The sequence below is a fragment of the Seriola dumerili genome, unplaced genomic scaffold (assembly GCF_002260705.1).
Source record: "Seriola dumerili isolate Sdu_G_001 unplaced genomic scaffold, Sdu_1.0 BDQW01000016.1, whole genome shotgun sequence".
Classification (NCBI taxonomy): Eukaryota; Metazoa; Chordata; class Actinopteri; order Carangiformes; family Carangidae; genus Seriola; species Seriola dumerili.
In genome coordinates this window covers 2,350,862-2,368,776 of record NW_019174271.1, presented here as the reverse complement: position 1 = coordinate 2,368,776, position 17,915 = coordinate 2,350,862, and the positions used below count along the sequence as shown (strand labels likewise).

Here is a 17,915-nt window from a genome sequence, read left to right as displayed (position 1 = left end):
CAAAAATGAAAAAAAATCTGGGGTTGTTAGAAAGTGAAAGTAACGAAATATTATTAGTAAAATGTATTTAAGTATCAAAAGTAAAAATAATTATTATGCAAGATGCCCTTTTAAAACTGTTAGGTGGTTCATTCTACAGAAATGCATCAACATATGTCTTCAGGGCTGTAGCTACCATTGAGAACACTAAGTTCAGGACTGGCAGAAGGAAAAGCACAGGTGTTACTAATATAATTCAAGTGTAACAGTATGCTGGATCCGCATCTCCGACTCTCCTGTGAGTTTTTCATTAAAGTACTCGTTTCCCTTGTGTAGTTCCAGCATAGCTCCATCTATCTTCAACTTGTGTAGAGATCTAATCAGACAGAGTTAGTTAGAACACCCATGAAGTGTAGGTGTGCAGCTCCTTTAAATGTGATGGAGTAAATGAACACGAGTTCAATGAATAAAATGAAATTAAAATACTCGAGGAATGCAGAAGGAAAACTTAAACCTCGGGGGGGGGGGGGGGGGGGCAGAGAGCAGTAGCAGTGTAGAAGAACTCATGTCTATTTACAGAGCAGCCAAACAGGATTCAGTGGACGACTGTGGCTCCATCCACACAACTACATTTTAGTTTTAAAACTAATATATTTCCCTACAGTTACTCCTGCCATCCACACTACTCTGGAGTTTTCAAGCCCCTAAAACTGAGACTTTCAGAAACGCTTAAGGTGCTGTATGTGTAGAAAAAGGCACTGTGTGAATGCAGCTTGTAGTGTTGAGATGAGCCAAGAAAAGCACAATATAAAAGCAGTTACCATTTACCACATCACACTGTTTTCATGAAGAAGACAGTCGGTGTCATCCGACACAATTTCACTGAACTCACAATCGAATGTGGTCGAATTAGGTGAATATGCTCATGAACAAGTCCTGTCCTCTGCATCACGTCCAGTGGAAAAGCCAGAGTCTGCCAGTAACAAGGAAAACTACAATATAAGGAGCTAATTGCAGAATACAGATAACTAAAAATGGCCATCAGTGTGAAAATATGGTGCTGGATGTAATCAAAATCTTTTTCAATCAAAAAGATTTTATATTTACATGCAGCGCTTGAGTAATACATGGCAACGTGTGGTAAGCCCTGTGTTGGACTTGAGACCTGTTTTCCATTCCGTCCATGCTGAGGGGAGCCTCCAGAGAGACCGCCTCCAGCCCCTGATGACACTGAAAACTAAGGATGAGTTCTATATATCTATATACATCTATATATTGTAAATATTCTTGATAACTGCTTGTTTGTGATGTAGCACTTGACTCCAAAAAGCAGATTATCTGGCATGAACGCTAAACACAGCGAACACATACTGCACTACTGTGATCATGGGCACATTGGTCCCAGTGTGTCTGCTGGACGGAGCTCTGGGAAGCCTGGCAGCCTGTCTTCAGGCTGGCACACACCCTGACCCATGGCATATGGTACATGTGCCCATCCTGCTGGCTTATTTGTGGCCGGGTGACCTGGATCGCAATAATAGCAAGGTTTGAACAAGGTCTGCTTTACTGAGCAACACGACAGGCATGTTTTCTGCAGTATCACACACCTTCTCTCTCACCTCGCTGAAGAATGGAACATTTACAAATGGCAACAATATCCAGCTGAACCCGGGAAAAAACCCTCAGTACACCATTCCACGTTAGTTAAGGTCATCGATAAAACAGAGAGGTGCAAAACAGTCATCTTGTGTTACACATTTTTTGCTGTATGAAATGTTGTGTGGCAAAAGACCGTGCTAGAGGCGTGGCTCCAGTCTGGTGGTTGGTCCACCGCTTTTAATCTACAGACTACACTACATATCTCCACAGCTACTGGATGGATTGGTACAGCTTTTTGCATTTTACATTCATGGTTCCCAGAGGACGAATCCTACTGACGTTTCCTCTAGCACCTTCATGATGATGCTATTTAAGGTTTGAAAAGAAATGTCTTCATGACTGCTTAGTGGATTGTCATGGAATTTGTCACAGACATTCCTGTCACAATAAAAATAAATTGTCATATCTTTGGTGGCCTGAAAAAAATGTCCGGCACTTCGGTTTGTGACCTTATATCTTCAGATCTACTGACATCCCCATCAACCTCAGCTATACTTTGTGTTTAGCATTAAAATGTTAGCATGCTAACACAGTAAGATTTTAAAGATTATAGCTGGTAATCATCATCATGTACGGTGTGATTCAGACAATAACATTTAACTCACAGCATTACTAAGTAACCAGCAGCAGTCGACGGTTCATTAACGGCTGAGAGAGTCAGAAATACACATGATTTCACCTGTTTCAACAAATGGAGTGAACCACTGGAGACATTATTGTTCAAGGTTATGTTCCATTGCTTGATTTTTAGTCATTTTAATTATTGCATATGTCAGTGTGATTTAGAATTGGGTCGTGCTGGGATTTCTCAGAGTATCTCTACAGGCCACGCAGGAACAACAGTTCAATCTCTTGATCTTCATCAGCATCACCGTTTCTGGGTTGCTCCGCTTCCTAAGTTGCCTCAGTGGGTGTTGCTATATCCTCCACACTTGTGAAATTTACGTCAACAAGTTCATATGTTAATCCATAATTTAGCCAGCTGACAAGCAAAATAACTGATGGGCTACAACATTTTCTCTTGCATTATTTTCTAGACTTACCAGGGTTAGTCATACTCTCAGTCTCAACCCATGACTACTAGTAACATCACTGACATCACATCAAGTGTGGAGGTGCAGGATATTGTTATTGTTATAACAGACTTAAGGACTAATGGCCTGTGTTGAATAGTCACTAACATTGCTAGTTACATATTCAGCTATAGTACTCATCAGTAATGAAGGAGCCTAGTTTTGAATAACAGCTTCCCTGCTATCACGGTGTTAACGTAGAACATTTCAATAATTGAAACCAACTAAATGCTAAAGGCAGCAAAGCTGTTTTCTGTAATAAATTAATATAATGGTGAATTAAGGCCCGTCTCTCTCTTTCTCTCTCTAGCAGTGTCCCAATTCAGGGGCCGCATCCTTCAAAGGACACGAAAGCTGACCTTAGATGAGACGGTCTGGTCTACGGAGGATTTTCACTGCGCATCACCGGCTGTGCCCGCCCTTACCTTACCCGCAACCTTGACAACACATAACTTTTTCATATAAACTTGAGGTTTTCAGGTTAAAAGTTGAACCGTTAGCTGTTGAACTGAGCTGAAAACATTTAAAAGTGTAATCCTCAGGCTCTCTGTTACTGTTGTTTGCTTTCATTACTGGTGCACAATGAATCTTGGGATAGGTTGGGGCAAGAAGGACCCACCCATTGGAGCCTTCGCTGCCAGGAAAAGAAGGACGCATTTCTCAGAGCCTTTGTAGTCTAGTCTAGTCGCGCAGCAGTGACGCCATCGGTCTTCAAATGCAGCCTCTGAAAGATGCGGCCCCTGAACTGGGACACAGCTTCTGTCTCTCTCTAAAGCCTCATTGCATACGGATGCACTAAAGAAAAGTTCTAAAAGTGAAGTATGGAAGGATTACACTCGACCAGCACCAGGGAAGGAAGTTTGCTGTCCATACAGCTATTTTATTTATTTATTCATTCAACTTTTCATTGAACTTTATTAGAAATGCCTCTGGGAGCTCCCTGCACGTTCTCTTTTAATTAAATATCTGCTTAAAGGCATTTCAACAAAGTCTGTGTTGGAGTTTATGTTATTCTAAATTCTGACACACAGGATTTACATTCTTACTGCAAATGTATAGATCCTAATAGTGGTTGTCAGTCTTTTTGAATACTTATGATACTTGGTATCAGTATTGTCCCTGAGGAAAACTCAGAAGACCCCTAGTTTGATTGTTTGTGAGGCGTGTCGCTTATAGTGTGGAGATCTTTTGTTGACATGAGTGATAATCCTCATGCAGTGAAGTAATTCAGTGGTCATATGTATATTCCAGTATTTCTGATTAGTGTATACTGTTTTCAGTTTATCAACTAGGCCTCCCTTTGCTTTTGTTTCCTCGTGTTCCAGTGTGCCTGGCTCAGTCAGGTTGTTACAGCAGCAGAGTATTTAGAAAAAAGATCAAAGTAAATAAAGAATATGTGTATAAATCAATTTGTGTGAACTTCAGCAGAACACTACAAAATCTCTAAGGTGGAAAATTATTCTAGAAAAAAATGTATGCAAGTGGAGGAGGTGTTTGGACTCACCAGTGCTGTCATCATAAACCACAGTGACCGTCTTCCACTTGAAGAAGTGGACCAAGTCCAGGATGGCCCGGCTGAGGGAGGAGAAGTCTGGATAGAGGCTCACGTAGAAGACATCTCTGTTGTCCGATACCTGGTGCTTCCACTTGGTCTGAATGTGTGGCACACCCAGGGCATTGCAAATGGACTGGACTGCATTGGCAGAGGAACTGTGAGAGGGACCGAAGATGGCTGCCACCCCAAGAGAAAGCTGGTCACAGGCTAGAGAAGAGAAATATCTGACTAGTTAGTTGGTCATCATATAAAATAGCATTCATTAGTTAATGTGTATTTAAATTTCAGATCTGGTGATATTCTGTATTTGTTTTAATTTCCATAAATTCTGATATATGTTATTCCTCTGTGCCGTAGTCCACCACTGTTGTCTAAAAGCTATTACAAACACATCAGTGAGCCATGCCATAGCACTGGATGACATCTTTCATTACTATGAACACACACACACACACACACACACACACACTGGGGTTTATTTTGACTCAGTCCTACATGCACTATCCTGCTGCTCCAAATAGTCACTAGAGCATTGTCATGGTCACAGGCTGTCAGTTGCTCTGTTGATTGGTTGTCAATTATGAAGGTGGGTCTCACCTAATATGATCCAGTCTGAGAGAGGAGACAAAGACTAGAGGAAGTGGAGAGGAGAGTGGTGTGCTGCTTAGAGTGGGGAGACCTTTTGTTGACATGAATGATAAACCTCAAGTATTTTGATTTAGATTCTGTCTGTGTTTATTCATTAACCACACCGAGCTCAGTGCCATGACGTCACGAAGGAGATGTAGAAGAGCAAAGTGACCTCCACCCCATTCAGATGAACGAATACACAGTGCGAGCCAGGCCTAATGGATGAATGGATGAACGATTGTGTGTGTGTGTGTGTGTGTGTGTGTGTGTGTCTGTGTGTTGGTGTGTGTGTGAGTCTGTCTTCGAACACAGTGTATTGCTGAGGATCTGAGGACGTACAGCATGGACTGTGAAGGTTTGTGGATGAGCGGTTCTGGAGAAAGCTTCAAACATCGCTCCTCTACATGTTACATCGTTAATAGGACAAGCACATGTTGAACGGGTGCTGCACTAGTATCTGCTAATAGTGATTACACAACTTCTATTGCATTCCAGATCCACAACACAAAGCTAAAGGTATGACAGCTTCAGCTTGCTTTCAAGGCACTGCAATCAGAAGATATTCAAACTACAGCTCTTTGCATAAGCTCAACTGTGTACTCAATTTATTTAATATAAGAGAGTTGGCTAAATCACTGAGACAGAATATAATGGGCCATTATTGATAAGAGACTTGAAATGTCAGTCTGATGCACACACAAAACTGGTAGATTATAGCACTTTATTGGCTGTCTCTGGGGGCCAAACAGGTCTTTGAATTACTGCCGCTGAGTCATTACCTGGAACCAATCAATTCTCTCTGTTTACATTTGAAGTGCTCAGCCATTTCTTCCTCGCCTGATTATAATTGTCGCAATCTAAGCCACTGCAGCTCGTAAGCCTCAAACAGGGAATACATTTGCATTGCAAATCAACTATGGCAAAGTATATGTGCACTCGCACACACACACACACACACACACACACACACACACACACACACACACACACACACACACGTACACACACACACACACACAACCACACCACACCTGCCATTTTGGCCAGAGAAGGAGCCGTTAATCTGTAAGGACCATCACTAAACACAGGAGGTGGTCTACACCACTTATAAGCCACTTACAATGGAGTCTCTAGATCACTCCCGAGGCAGCTTAACACCCATCCACACCATGACTCATGTGACCCTAATGACTCACATGATGGCTGGTGGTCAATGACACATATGGGACCTCAAGGTGTTAACTCCCCACTAGTCAGTTAGAACTGAGCCTTTAGGATGAGAAGTGAAACATCTTGTCTTGGTGGCGCTGTCAGACACTCCATGATCTGGACTGAGAGTCTTCACACACACTGCTGAGGCCCGAGGACAGATGGTGTCGACTGAAGGTTTTTGGATGAGCGGATCTCAACAAAGCTTCAAACATCGTCTTTCTACACGTTACTTGTGAAGTGAAGAAAAAGTGAACGAAGACGAACGACATAAATAATGATGTCACACAAACTGTGATGTCATCTCTGACAGAATGTTGCTTTTTGAATTTGGAAATAGAACTGATTTAGCACTGTTAAGGGCCATCCAGGTGCTTGGGAGGTTGCGTTATCGTTGCGCCTTATGTTAGCAACCAAAACCTTTCAACTGCATGTTGTGAAGTCCTTGGACGGTAAGGGTGAAGCCAGTCCTGTGGAGCTGATTGGTTCATTCCTGTCACATGACCTGAGCTGCGCTTGCTGTATTTGAAAATGTTGAGATTTTTCCATCTCTGTGAGCCTCGGACTCACCTGAGAAACATGGTGTTGATTTGGTCGTTTCTATTGAAAATAATTCAAGATTCTAAATTTGAACTGTTACATAGCTCTTTTTTTATAATGAAGGTTGTTTCTCCAAACAAAATGAAAACGTTTGGTGTTAATCTGTTTGGAACATCCAGGACCACTGCTGTTTATACCAGCCATGGTAACTATACAAGGCTATTTAACCATAAATCTCTCAATTTATTTTAATATTTTTTCAATTAACGGATTGAAATTCAACTCAAGTTTTGCTAATTTTAATATAAAGTATGATACAACATCTTTTATGGAAATACCTTCAATACCTATGGGAAGTCCTTTATAGCAAAAAGTATTTTTTTCTTTTTTAATATTTAGAGTTAGACCTGATACCAAAGAGAATGCAAAAAAGACAATCAATGGCTTTTTTTTTTTTTTTTTTTTACTTATTTTCATCTGATAATTGACAGCGTTTTAATTTTTTTCCAGCTATTTCTATACCTTTGACATTCTTTTTTAATGTGAAGTGATGAGCAAAAAGAAGTAAAGAGCAGCTGGGTCCGCTGTTTGATCCCTCTGCTGATATTGAATCTAAGAGTGGTTCCATTTTGTAATTTTACTGAACTATTACAGCCTTGGTATGCTGTCTGAATTGGCTGTTTAAAATAATTGCCAAAGCCAAAAAAAACTAAAATACTGAAAGAAAAACTGTCCTCCACAGTGTTGGAGGCCTTATTATAATCCACAAACAAGATTAACTCATTGTAATCAGTCCAATCTAAAATTAGTGAATACTGTTACATATGTGTCCTCCAAGCATAAACCAGATTGACATTCAACAATAATTATATTGTGGCATACCTTTCATCTCTGAGCAAATGTGAGTACTGCACTATATACACAGTGGGGACCACAAGTGGTCTCAGACTCTTGGACCCCCTCTGTATAGTGTATGTATATATGATGTGCCGGTCACAAACACATACATACCTTTTCTGGAGGCCTCAAAGCTGTCATAGATGTTTATCCTCTGGATGTCATAGGTGAGCGTGGTGTTTGGCAGTAGAGTTCTGTTCCTGTTGATTGTGTTTAAAGCAAATTTAAAGGCTAGTTCCTCAGCACCTGATGGGCCGCTCTCAATGGACTCAAATATTCCCCCTGTCAAAGAAAAAGAGACAATTGATTAGTGACTGAGCAGGGTTGAAAAATGGAAAAGATGCTTTTTACAGTAGCCAGCGGCCCATGTAATTAAGTTATGACTTAATTACACGGACCCTTGTTACACTAGTAATTTGAGTCAGAAGAAGCATCTCAATCACAGCGAAGTGGCTTATTCAGAAGAAAACTGGTTTTCACTTTTAAAGCTTTTATATCAGTTCGACAGAAAAAGGGAAAAATAAACAAACTCCCTTATTTCTGTTCACAAAAATGAGAATGGATTTACTCGTCCCTTTTCCTGCCAGTTTGATAAACCATAGATGTCATGTCACATGACTAACCAGCGCATATATCTTGACCGCACAAGCAGTATGCATCATGCTAATGACAAAGGCGGTGACTTAGACAGCCAGTGTTTATATCTGCCAATCTCACCCAGAAGTTGACAAACTGATCCAATTAAAGAAACAACTGGGTCTAAATATCTGAATGTCAGCAATGACAAACGGTGGTAACTTAATGTGCAAGTTTTATACAGATATACACTAAGCTGATGGTTATCTATAATGTTATTGATGGTTTACTATAATGGAGGAAGCTTTGTGTGATTCTCTTCCATTCGATCATGTTACAGCTCTGATGTCTGAAATATTTTTATTCAAGACAAGGCAAAAATCTTTAAATATGAATACTTGTGACAGCAGATACAAGATGATACTAGACTATAGGACCAGAACTCCAGTAGCATGCATTATCACATTAATACAACATGGCCACAACAATTTCCTCAGAGCTTTATTCGTGCAATTTCTAATATGTAATGTGAAAAATTCTGCATAAAACATAATGTATTTGCAAACCATTTATTATGAATGGTGAACCAAAGGTTCTGTACGTGCCGACAGTTGACTTGTTTAGTGTCTTCACATTAGCACGTGAGGCTAACTCGCTAGCACTAGGCTAGTTAGTGAGCTTTTTTGTGATTTTTGCTGATTTTCACTTCATGTTTAACAGTGTACTAAATTTCATCTTATACATTGTTAAAATGTTTGATTTGACACCTAGATTATTCATGAGATAATTGTGAATTAATTTATTGAAAAAACATAATATTTCTTTGCCAGAAATGGCGGCCATCTTGAACATTCAATTGGCTAACAGGTTTTATCAAAAGAGTAATACACAAGGAGGATTTGTGCCAAGTTTAGCACTTGTATTCACATTTGAAAGGTTTCCCTGAGATGTGCAGTTATCTGCTGACGCCCTGTCATAATGTTTTCTTAACCAGAGGCCCTACGTTCTGATCAGACCTAAGAATCCTGTACTGCATCACACACAGATGTAAATGAAACAACATCAATATCCTTTGTTGCTAATGATTATAGTAATGAAATATGAAATATGTACATACACTATCTGTAGTGGTGACCTATTATATGTTAGTATAGCCTTGTCAACATGACTGTTGCAGTGTTTATTACACAGAGTGACCAAATTAAATTTGTTTACGATTACCCACATACAGGTGCCCCGTATGGAAAGGATAGGTAGAATCATGGAAGAAAGAACAGAAACGAAGCAGAGAGGCATTCCTCTAATATCATATGGAGCTAGTTATGTTATAATATTTCAGATCCAACACAGTGACAGCTCTTTAAAATTATGCATTGCACTGGCTGGTCATGTGATGTTAAGTACTGTAATCTAAAATCTTCCCTACCTCCAGTTTATGTGACAAGCTAACACATTTCAGACCAGCTTCTCCACTGAGTGCACAGACAGGAAACTGACATCAACCCTCCATCCAGGTCCCAGTTGCTCAATTTCAAATCTGACATCTACTTGTTACTAAAACAGCCAGCACATTGCTGTGACGCCTTAATTAGTAATGTGTGAGTACCAGATTTTGCATGTGAATGCTGTTCCACGTACATTTGTACAGTAATATCCGGCTCCCTTGTCTGTGAACACTAGAGGTGTTCAGTGCAAACAAATCTCCATCAACAAATCAGTAGCTGTTTGCAGTGGAGCTCCTCACTGGTGACTGACAGCTCAACTGAGCTTCCTCAGCGAAAGCGTATGCTGTATATAATAACATGCTCATGCTTTGCTGTGCTTGTTTAGGCTAGCTTGGACTAGCAAGTAAACACTCAGAATCAGTGCTGAATGTTGATGCACATGAGAACATATAGTTTCTATTGGTACTTAGTATGTACACCAAGGTCTCCCACTGCACTGAAGCTTTAGTGTTGTCTCTCACTGTACGTGACTTTGGATAAAAACATCTGACAGATGAATAATTGCTCATGTAAATGTAAAAACAAGTAAAGAAGACATTTTTCTCACCACTTTCTATGTTTGGAATATCTGCACTCCACTGTTTCTGCACTCTCCCTTCTCTCAAAGATGTTCCCCTAGGAAGACGCTCCACTCTCTTATTGATCCATTGATTGATCCATTTATGAGTGCTCTCTACGACTCTTCTGAGTTGTGCATTTTTTAAAGGAAAACCATGTAGGAGTAAGTGATGTTTACTGGGTTGGGGTGATGCACAGAAAGCTCCCCGTTCAGTAACTCTGGTAGTATTAAAGTGTGATGAAGCTTCAGTAGCTATGCAGTGAAGGTCCAGTTTACCCATGGTGCAGTAGGCCCTGGATTGGTTGTATCATGAAAGTCAGAACTGATAACACATTATTTTGCCATTTAATTTAGGATTAATGTAAATACTTTTGGGAGAACAGTTTTTGTTTTTTATCAGTTTTTTTTCACTGATAACCTCACGTTGCTTTGCCCAGAATCTCATTATGAACTGATTAAACTTCAGATCACTGTGAGCAGCACATTCAGAGATGCTTTCATGTCAGTCTTACTATACCTGTTCTACAACAGCATGAAAAAATAAAGCTTTACATAATTTGAAATTGTGGTTTTTGCTTGTATGGGACATACTGAGCTTCTTACTCCTGCCAAAACATACATTTCATAAAAAATTAATATTTTCACAGATTTATATGTAATAAATATTTTTTTTGCATAATTGTATAGCTAATGCAGTCAAAACAGTGGGGAGATGTGCTCAACTGCACAAAGCATTTTAATGATCGTAGGTAGCAAACAACCATGAGGACGCAGGAGTTAGGAGAAGAACCTTCTTCAGAGCTTTGTGGCAAAACGTAAACTCATGGAATAAAGTCTGCACTGCACTTCCATCGAATATGCTCCTGCCTTCCTGTTTTTATGCTTATGCTCATAAGTAGAAACTATTTATATATAATTTCCGAACAGATTTGTATCCTCAATGGACATTGGGTGTACTCAGATTGCTGGAAAGAGTAAGCCATGCTGATTTCAGCAGTGTGCATGTGACATCTGTGAGTTCAAATCTGACTTGGTTCTGGATTTCAGAAGGTGTGAATATCAACACAAAATGTTCAGTGATCAGATGATTATTACTAAAATGACTGTTATCCTCATGTTTTTATGAACACAGGTTATTTATTTATTTTACATTTTCACATTTACATTTTCTATTTCTGTTGCTTTTTTGTACTGATGGTTTTAAGTCCATCTAAGCTTTGGAAGCACTCTGACCCCCAACGTCGTGAAAACTGCATATGCTCAAGACTGAAACTAAGCAAGCTTTTAATATCCTGACACTGTATATCAATGACCCTTGACCCATGATCACACAAGCGACCAGATCCAGGGAGAATTCAATTACAATAATGTGTCCAGTTTGAAGCAGTGTAATTTATTTCCTTCAGAAAGCCTGGATGTGTGTTTAAGAGTGCAGGCTTCCGCAGCTACAGCCCTCCAGTGAATACAGCGGGCAAATGAATGGACAGAGAGCAGGCCTGGAGAGGTGGCGGTGGTGGTAGTGGGTGTCTGCGATCAATGTTCTCTGATTGCCCGGCGAATCAATCAATCAAGCCCTCCAGGAGCTGAGCAGAGCAGCGGCGACAGATTGAAGTGTTTTGTTTGGGTTAGCCCTATGGCCTGGCACTGCTGGCTAAGTGTCAGTCAGGGGGAGCCCGGACTCCATGCTTTATTTACTCCACCTACAAGCACTCTACTGTAGGACCCTCTTCTAATCTAGACATAATCCATACACACTGCTGCACGAGTACTGCAGGCCCCTACTGTCACAAGCGATTACCACAAGAAGAAGCTGATGCTGATCAATGGTCCCTCACAGTGATTTCACTAGTGGACTCTTTAAATATGCTCTTTTCAAAGGGGAATTTATTTTGTGTGCGTGCTGGAGCCTAAAGCAAACATCAACAGAAAGACCTCTGACAGCGGCAGCACTGTTGAGAAGTTTCTACTTTCATTAGTATTCGTCTCATGGGAGTGCCCTATTTTGCATGTCATAATGAGTTTGAAGGAATTAATAAGCATCAGTTAAGCGGGATGTACTATAATTGGAAAGCTGAGTGTTTGGAATGGGTCCGTTCACACACGAGAAGCAACGTTTTCCTGCTGAGAATCTCTATGGTTCCTTTGAAAGGAATCTGGCCCGTAAATATGGAGATGAATCACTGGAGAATGGTGAATTAGTGAATTAGAAAGGTGACTGTCTAAGTAGGTAAGTTTGAATATGAATACACACTGAGTCTAATGAGAAAATTGCTTGCTTGTCTGCATGGACATGGAGATATGGAAATGAAGCAGCATAAGTGAGATGAGGATAGAAGGAAAGAGAAAGAAAACTCCTCCAGTTTGCGTCTTCTCATCTTAATGAGAGCGAAGGCGCCTTCAGACTGAGGGGCAGCGGTTTACTGCACGTTACACAGCAGGATGAAGCTCATGAAATCCTGGTTCGCAATTTGTGTCAGACTACGACATCAGTTTGACGCTGTCACAGTATGGATGACTGGTGAATGCTAGCACTATGATGTAAATTGAAAACAGCATAAAGGCACACCAGAAGCTCACAGCATTCATCTGCACTGCTCTTCCATTTTGACAATGCTGCAAAAACAATGAATAACTGCACAATTGGCCGGTTTACACTCTCCATGTTAATGCATTAGTCACACTGTCAGATCCTAAATTTCCCATCAGGCTGTCTCTGGTCAATAAAGCTTCAAATCAGCCATTAACTTAATGAGAAGTTATTCATGAATGTAATTGCCATGTCACAAAATACTGACTCTGAACATATCTGCAAAATGTTCCATGTCAATATTTCCTCAATACTCAATACTGCTCATAGGAACTAAGGCATGTCAATGTTTCTATGGTCATGGTGCTTGGGTAAGTTTTGGGAAAAAATGGTGTTATTGGTTAATCTATATTACTAATCTATTTAAGCAACACCACAATATTTCCCCTAACCTAACCTTACACAAAGTGCTTTTGTGGCCTAAACCTGATCACACGTGCTACTGCGAACGTCGATCCTGGGGGTCAAAGTCCTGCTGTTTCCATGGTTACCATCGAACCAGACCCTTACCACTTCTACATGCAGTGTAAGATAAGCTTGACTTGAAAAACCTTTGCCAAATGACACAATCCAAGCAATCATTACATTTGCCACAAAGTGCATGTGAGAAAATAAACGGTAGTTTGCGCAGGTCCCCCCAAAAAAAAGAGGTCCCCAAAGAAGAAGAATAAAAGAAGATGGCAGTCATCTGTGAAGCTGCATTATTGGGTTTGTTTACTTTTGGATACTGTCTTCAACAAACTGACTGCTGAACACAGAAGCAGAGGAGAATGGTGATTTATGCAGCTGGCTAATGGCTGCTAGCTGCTACCTCGCTGGTTTGGAACAGTTGCACATGATTATATATTTTCACACATGTAGTTGTTGTGGATTGAAAACACAATTGCATTTACACATGTTCAATTTGGTCATAATCCCTCACCACCTCTGGAGGTGGTTTGACCAATCAAATCACAATGCATCTTGGGTACATTTACACCTGTACTGTCATGTGGTCTAGCACTATCCGCTCAAAACGTGTTTTAATGCCAGGTCTAAATGCAGTGTAAGTGGTTAAGATGCCAACCATGAACTGCAACATTCCCAGTTTAAATTAAACTGGAGACATTTTGTTGCATCACCTTCTTTTCTTGTCATCTCTCTAATCTCTCTGTTTCCTGTAATGCACAAAAGAAAAACTTCCCAAAAATATACTACAAAAAATCCCCCGTGAGAGGTGTGGAAACTTTTCAAAACAGTACCACCACCTATACATCTATATGTTATATCTTGTGTTTTTCTCAATGTCAGTCATGCTGTATTTTTTTACTGTAAAACCCAGAACCCATCACAAACCAAAATAATAATCTACAAGTATCCCATCTAAGAATCACTCATTAAATTTGTTCTTTTCAAACATGAGGAGGTAGAAGATGCCAGACTTAAATGCTTGGTGTTTGTTTCCTTGACTGACAGGTTTCCTATGCTATCACAGTCAGCCTTCACTGCACCTCAGCTGCAATCTTCCTTCTTCGTATTTTATCATTTCAAATGCAGAACTCAATCTGTTAATATGATGTTACTATGATCTTACAATTAAAACTTGTTTAAAGTAAAAAGATGAAGTGGTTTGTCGGCACAAGCGGCCGACATGGCTGAACAGAAACTGAGAGTTTATCTGGATACAATTCCTTATCATAAATAAGCACTTTAGAAGCTGGACGATCACTTACTCCTGTGCATGTATGTGTGTGTGAAGGTAACAGTCCTTTAAAGGCATGCGGCCTGACCGAGAGCCAGAGATCAGTCAAGAGAGAAATCCATCACCACTCCATCAATCTGATGAAATGACAGGGGACACACATTGACCACAGCACTCAGCCGTCACCGACAGGCAGTGCTCTCTGGAAATTAAACACGAACAGTCAAAACGTTGTGTCCATGATTGATCAGAGAGAGTACTTAAGCAACAAGCCACTTAGAGCCGAGCGTCTCCGTGGTTTTAAAAAGGCTAAGAGGTGTTGTTAGGCATGACGCCAGGTGGAGGAAAACATTCTTAGCTGCTTCAAAATCACTATAAATGACAGCCCCAAATAACTTATGGCTGTTATAAAACAGACTGTACAGCAATGCACACGAGGACAGACACGATCACAGATCTCAGTCAGATAGAATGACTGTTTCTCATGTATCTTTTGAAACTACAATTTCAAAGATTTAGGATTACAAATCTTCAAAGTTGTATTCATATTTGTGTTGCAAGTTTCCAATTTTATTTCATTTACCACATAGACCATAAACAGCTGATGTCATTCATCTTCACTAGATTCACCAGGTATTTTGTTACAGGCCAAGAAGTTGATACTAAAACACAAAGTTAATATCGATGACCAGTCAAGTTGAAAGGTTGGTCACTTCATTAATGGTGAGCTTGTATTCATCATTTTTAATTAATGCATGTTTGTATTTTTAGTTTGGTTTCTTTCATTCTTCTCTCTTCTAATATAATGTCATAAAGCAAAGAACTCAGCAGTATATGTATTTGGAAATGAACTAACTTATACACTTTTACTTATACAGTAAAAAGAGAATAAAGTGTAAAGAGAATAAAGATCTGTATGGTGAATCACACACTCCATTTACATCAGAATTGCACATGCACATATGTCATGACTGGTACTACTCATCCTGTCAATACTGCTTTCATCTTTACTTCATATATTATGATATGATTCATATATTTCCCATATGTATATCCCAACAGAAAGGCTGGCGAACAACAACAACAACAACAACAACAACAACAACCTCTGATTAGTTATTACACTGGTAGCAGCTTTGAAGTCCTTGTGATCATTACAACCTTACAGAACAGGCAGAGCTTGCCAGGGGTGTACTGGCATTAGCAGAAATCTGTACGTCTGTCTCAGGAGCGTTGCATGTAAAAAACGTCCAACACAGTTTGTGCCACAGCAAAGACAGAATGAATACAAAATCACATCTGCTGCTCAAGTCTGATCAACTGATTCATGAATGTATTTCCATAGGAGATTGGCTGAATCCTCTGCACTGTGAGAAACATCTTCAGCTTCTGTCAGCCGGTAGTCAGTTCACCACAAGACTGTATTTTCATCAAGTCATTAACAAAGTCACAGTTCTCCTGAGCATGAGGTCACTCACTCTGAATAGCCACCGGAGACATACGTACATATGTAATCACACGGCCACTATCGAAGTCATAATGGATTTTAAGAAGTATATGAACGTATAAAGTGTCTAATCCGGCTCTGATCTTTTGTTCAAAAGCAACGTAGTCATCCATCTCTCATCCCGACCCAGAAATAACAGACAAGATTGTAGGTAGAGATATTCTCATTATTTTTAATTTACTTCATGTGAAGGCAATAACATCCACAAGACAAAGAGTCTAGGGCTGAACACAAAGTTCAACTGAGGCTTTGTCTAATACTTTGGTTTATGACTTAATATCCACCAAGATAAACCAAAATGATGATCTGATGATGACCCAAGATGAAAAAATCACCAAAGTTATTGCAACATTTTATGGGAAACAATAACCTTCATTTTAGTGCAGTAGATGGACAAAGCTGGACAAACCCACAGAGAAGCTAGTGCTCTCATCAGGAGGAGTCCTCACGCCCACCATCAGGCCACACATGACTTTTTATATACAGATGCATTTTGTGTATTTTAAATTTAGTTGATTAACTTCCCATGCTCTTTAAAACCCATGTGTTCGGGCTGCAGAGGAAGGCTGTGCAGCCCATTGATGAATGTGCTGAGTCAACAGTCACTCGGTAGCACTACTGCTGTTTGGTTTGCTAAAACAGCTGTTTGTCAGTTGCACTCCTGCTCCTCCTCTTTGAGTGGGTAAAGGCCATGTTGAACTAAGAGACTGACAGACTCTGAGGCTCAGCAGAGTTCAAAGACAGATTTACACAGAATGTGGGTATAAATCTGGAGTTCCTGATTCAAATTGATTTTTATCACAAGAGCAATGGTAAACTTCCATAGCTTAGAAAATCTGCCTATGAAAGATAAGAAATCTGATCCCGCATGAATGCTTCAGTCTCCCAAACTGAATCACTGCTGGAAACTCAATCAATACTTAAGATGTCAGAAAACTGCAAACAAATCTCCTGCTGCATTCAAAGAGACAGCAAAGGACAGATGAGCACCTCATGTTTGCTGTGACTGCTTTCCTGCCTGGACAGTGTCAAAGCTGTAGGGGCCTCACCTGCCTCCACAAGGACTCCTGCCTAAACCCTGCACAAGGCCTTAGCATGTACAATGCACCATTCAACATATCGTATCAATAAGAACCACAGCCATATTAAATCCTTTTTTCCTCTGCTGCACCACACACACTGTTTCCTTTTAAGAAAGGACAAAGAACAAAGCACCATGTTTTCTTACATTACCACTGGTTATTGGAAGATAACCTAGTCTTGTCCATCAGCTAGTCAGCTGTTGTAATTGGTTAATTCTTACTGCAGGCAACACAGTTTCAAGAGAAATAGAAGGCGATTGCTTCCCTTTTATTTCCAAACATCTCTATGACTCTACAGAATCTTCTATCACTTTACAGACGCTGGACCAGACGTTGCATATTAAAGCTGGAGGCTTTGTGTTTTAGTCTGGTATTTGACCCAAACTCTTTGCTCATTATAAAGTTGGTTTCAACCCAGATCTTGCATGCACTCTCCCTCTTTCTCTACTAGTACTGCAGAACTTTGTAGAAGCTCCTTGGTAGTAATTACAGCTGAGTCTTCTTGCTGAGTCTCTACGAGCTTCGCACACCTTGATTTGTGCAGTTTGTCCCATTCTTCCTGGATCCTCTCAAGCGCCGTCAGACTGGATGGGAAGGTCTGATCTGTCATCTTCAGGTCTCTCCACAAATATTCTCTGATGTTCAAGTCTGGTCTTTGACTCGAGGACAGTCAGAGACTTGTCCCAAAGCCACTCCACTGTAGCCTTGGTTGTTTCTCAGGCTGCTTTCATCCTTCCCTCAATTCAGACCAGTCTAACCCAAACCCTAACCCCTAACCCAATCAGAGATGGTTTTATATCCTTGCCCTGATCTATACCTCAGAGAGTTCCTTGGATCTCATGGCTTGGTTTTTGTTCTGAGGTGCAACTAAAGGGT

The 17,915-nt window shown here is 40.3% G+C and overlaps 1 protein-coding gene across 1 annotated transcript in view; it reads right to left on the bottom strand.

The window, feature by feature from the left end:
- The window catches only part of LOC111225999 (glutamate receptor ionotropic, kainate 2-like), a 356,655-nt gene that overhangs the window by 234,472 nt on the left and 104,268 nt on the right, over positions 1–17,915 (bottom strand). The window contains exons 8-9 of the mRNA XM_022751076.1: positions 7,657–7,824; positions 4,216–4,473 (exon numbers count right to left, since the gene is read on the bottom strand). Of these exons, the coding sequence (XP_022606797.1) occupies positions 4,216–4,473; positions 7,657–7,824 (426 nt within the window). The remainder of the gene's footprint in view (positions 1–4,215; positions 4,474–7,656; positions 7,825–17,915) is intronic.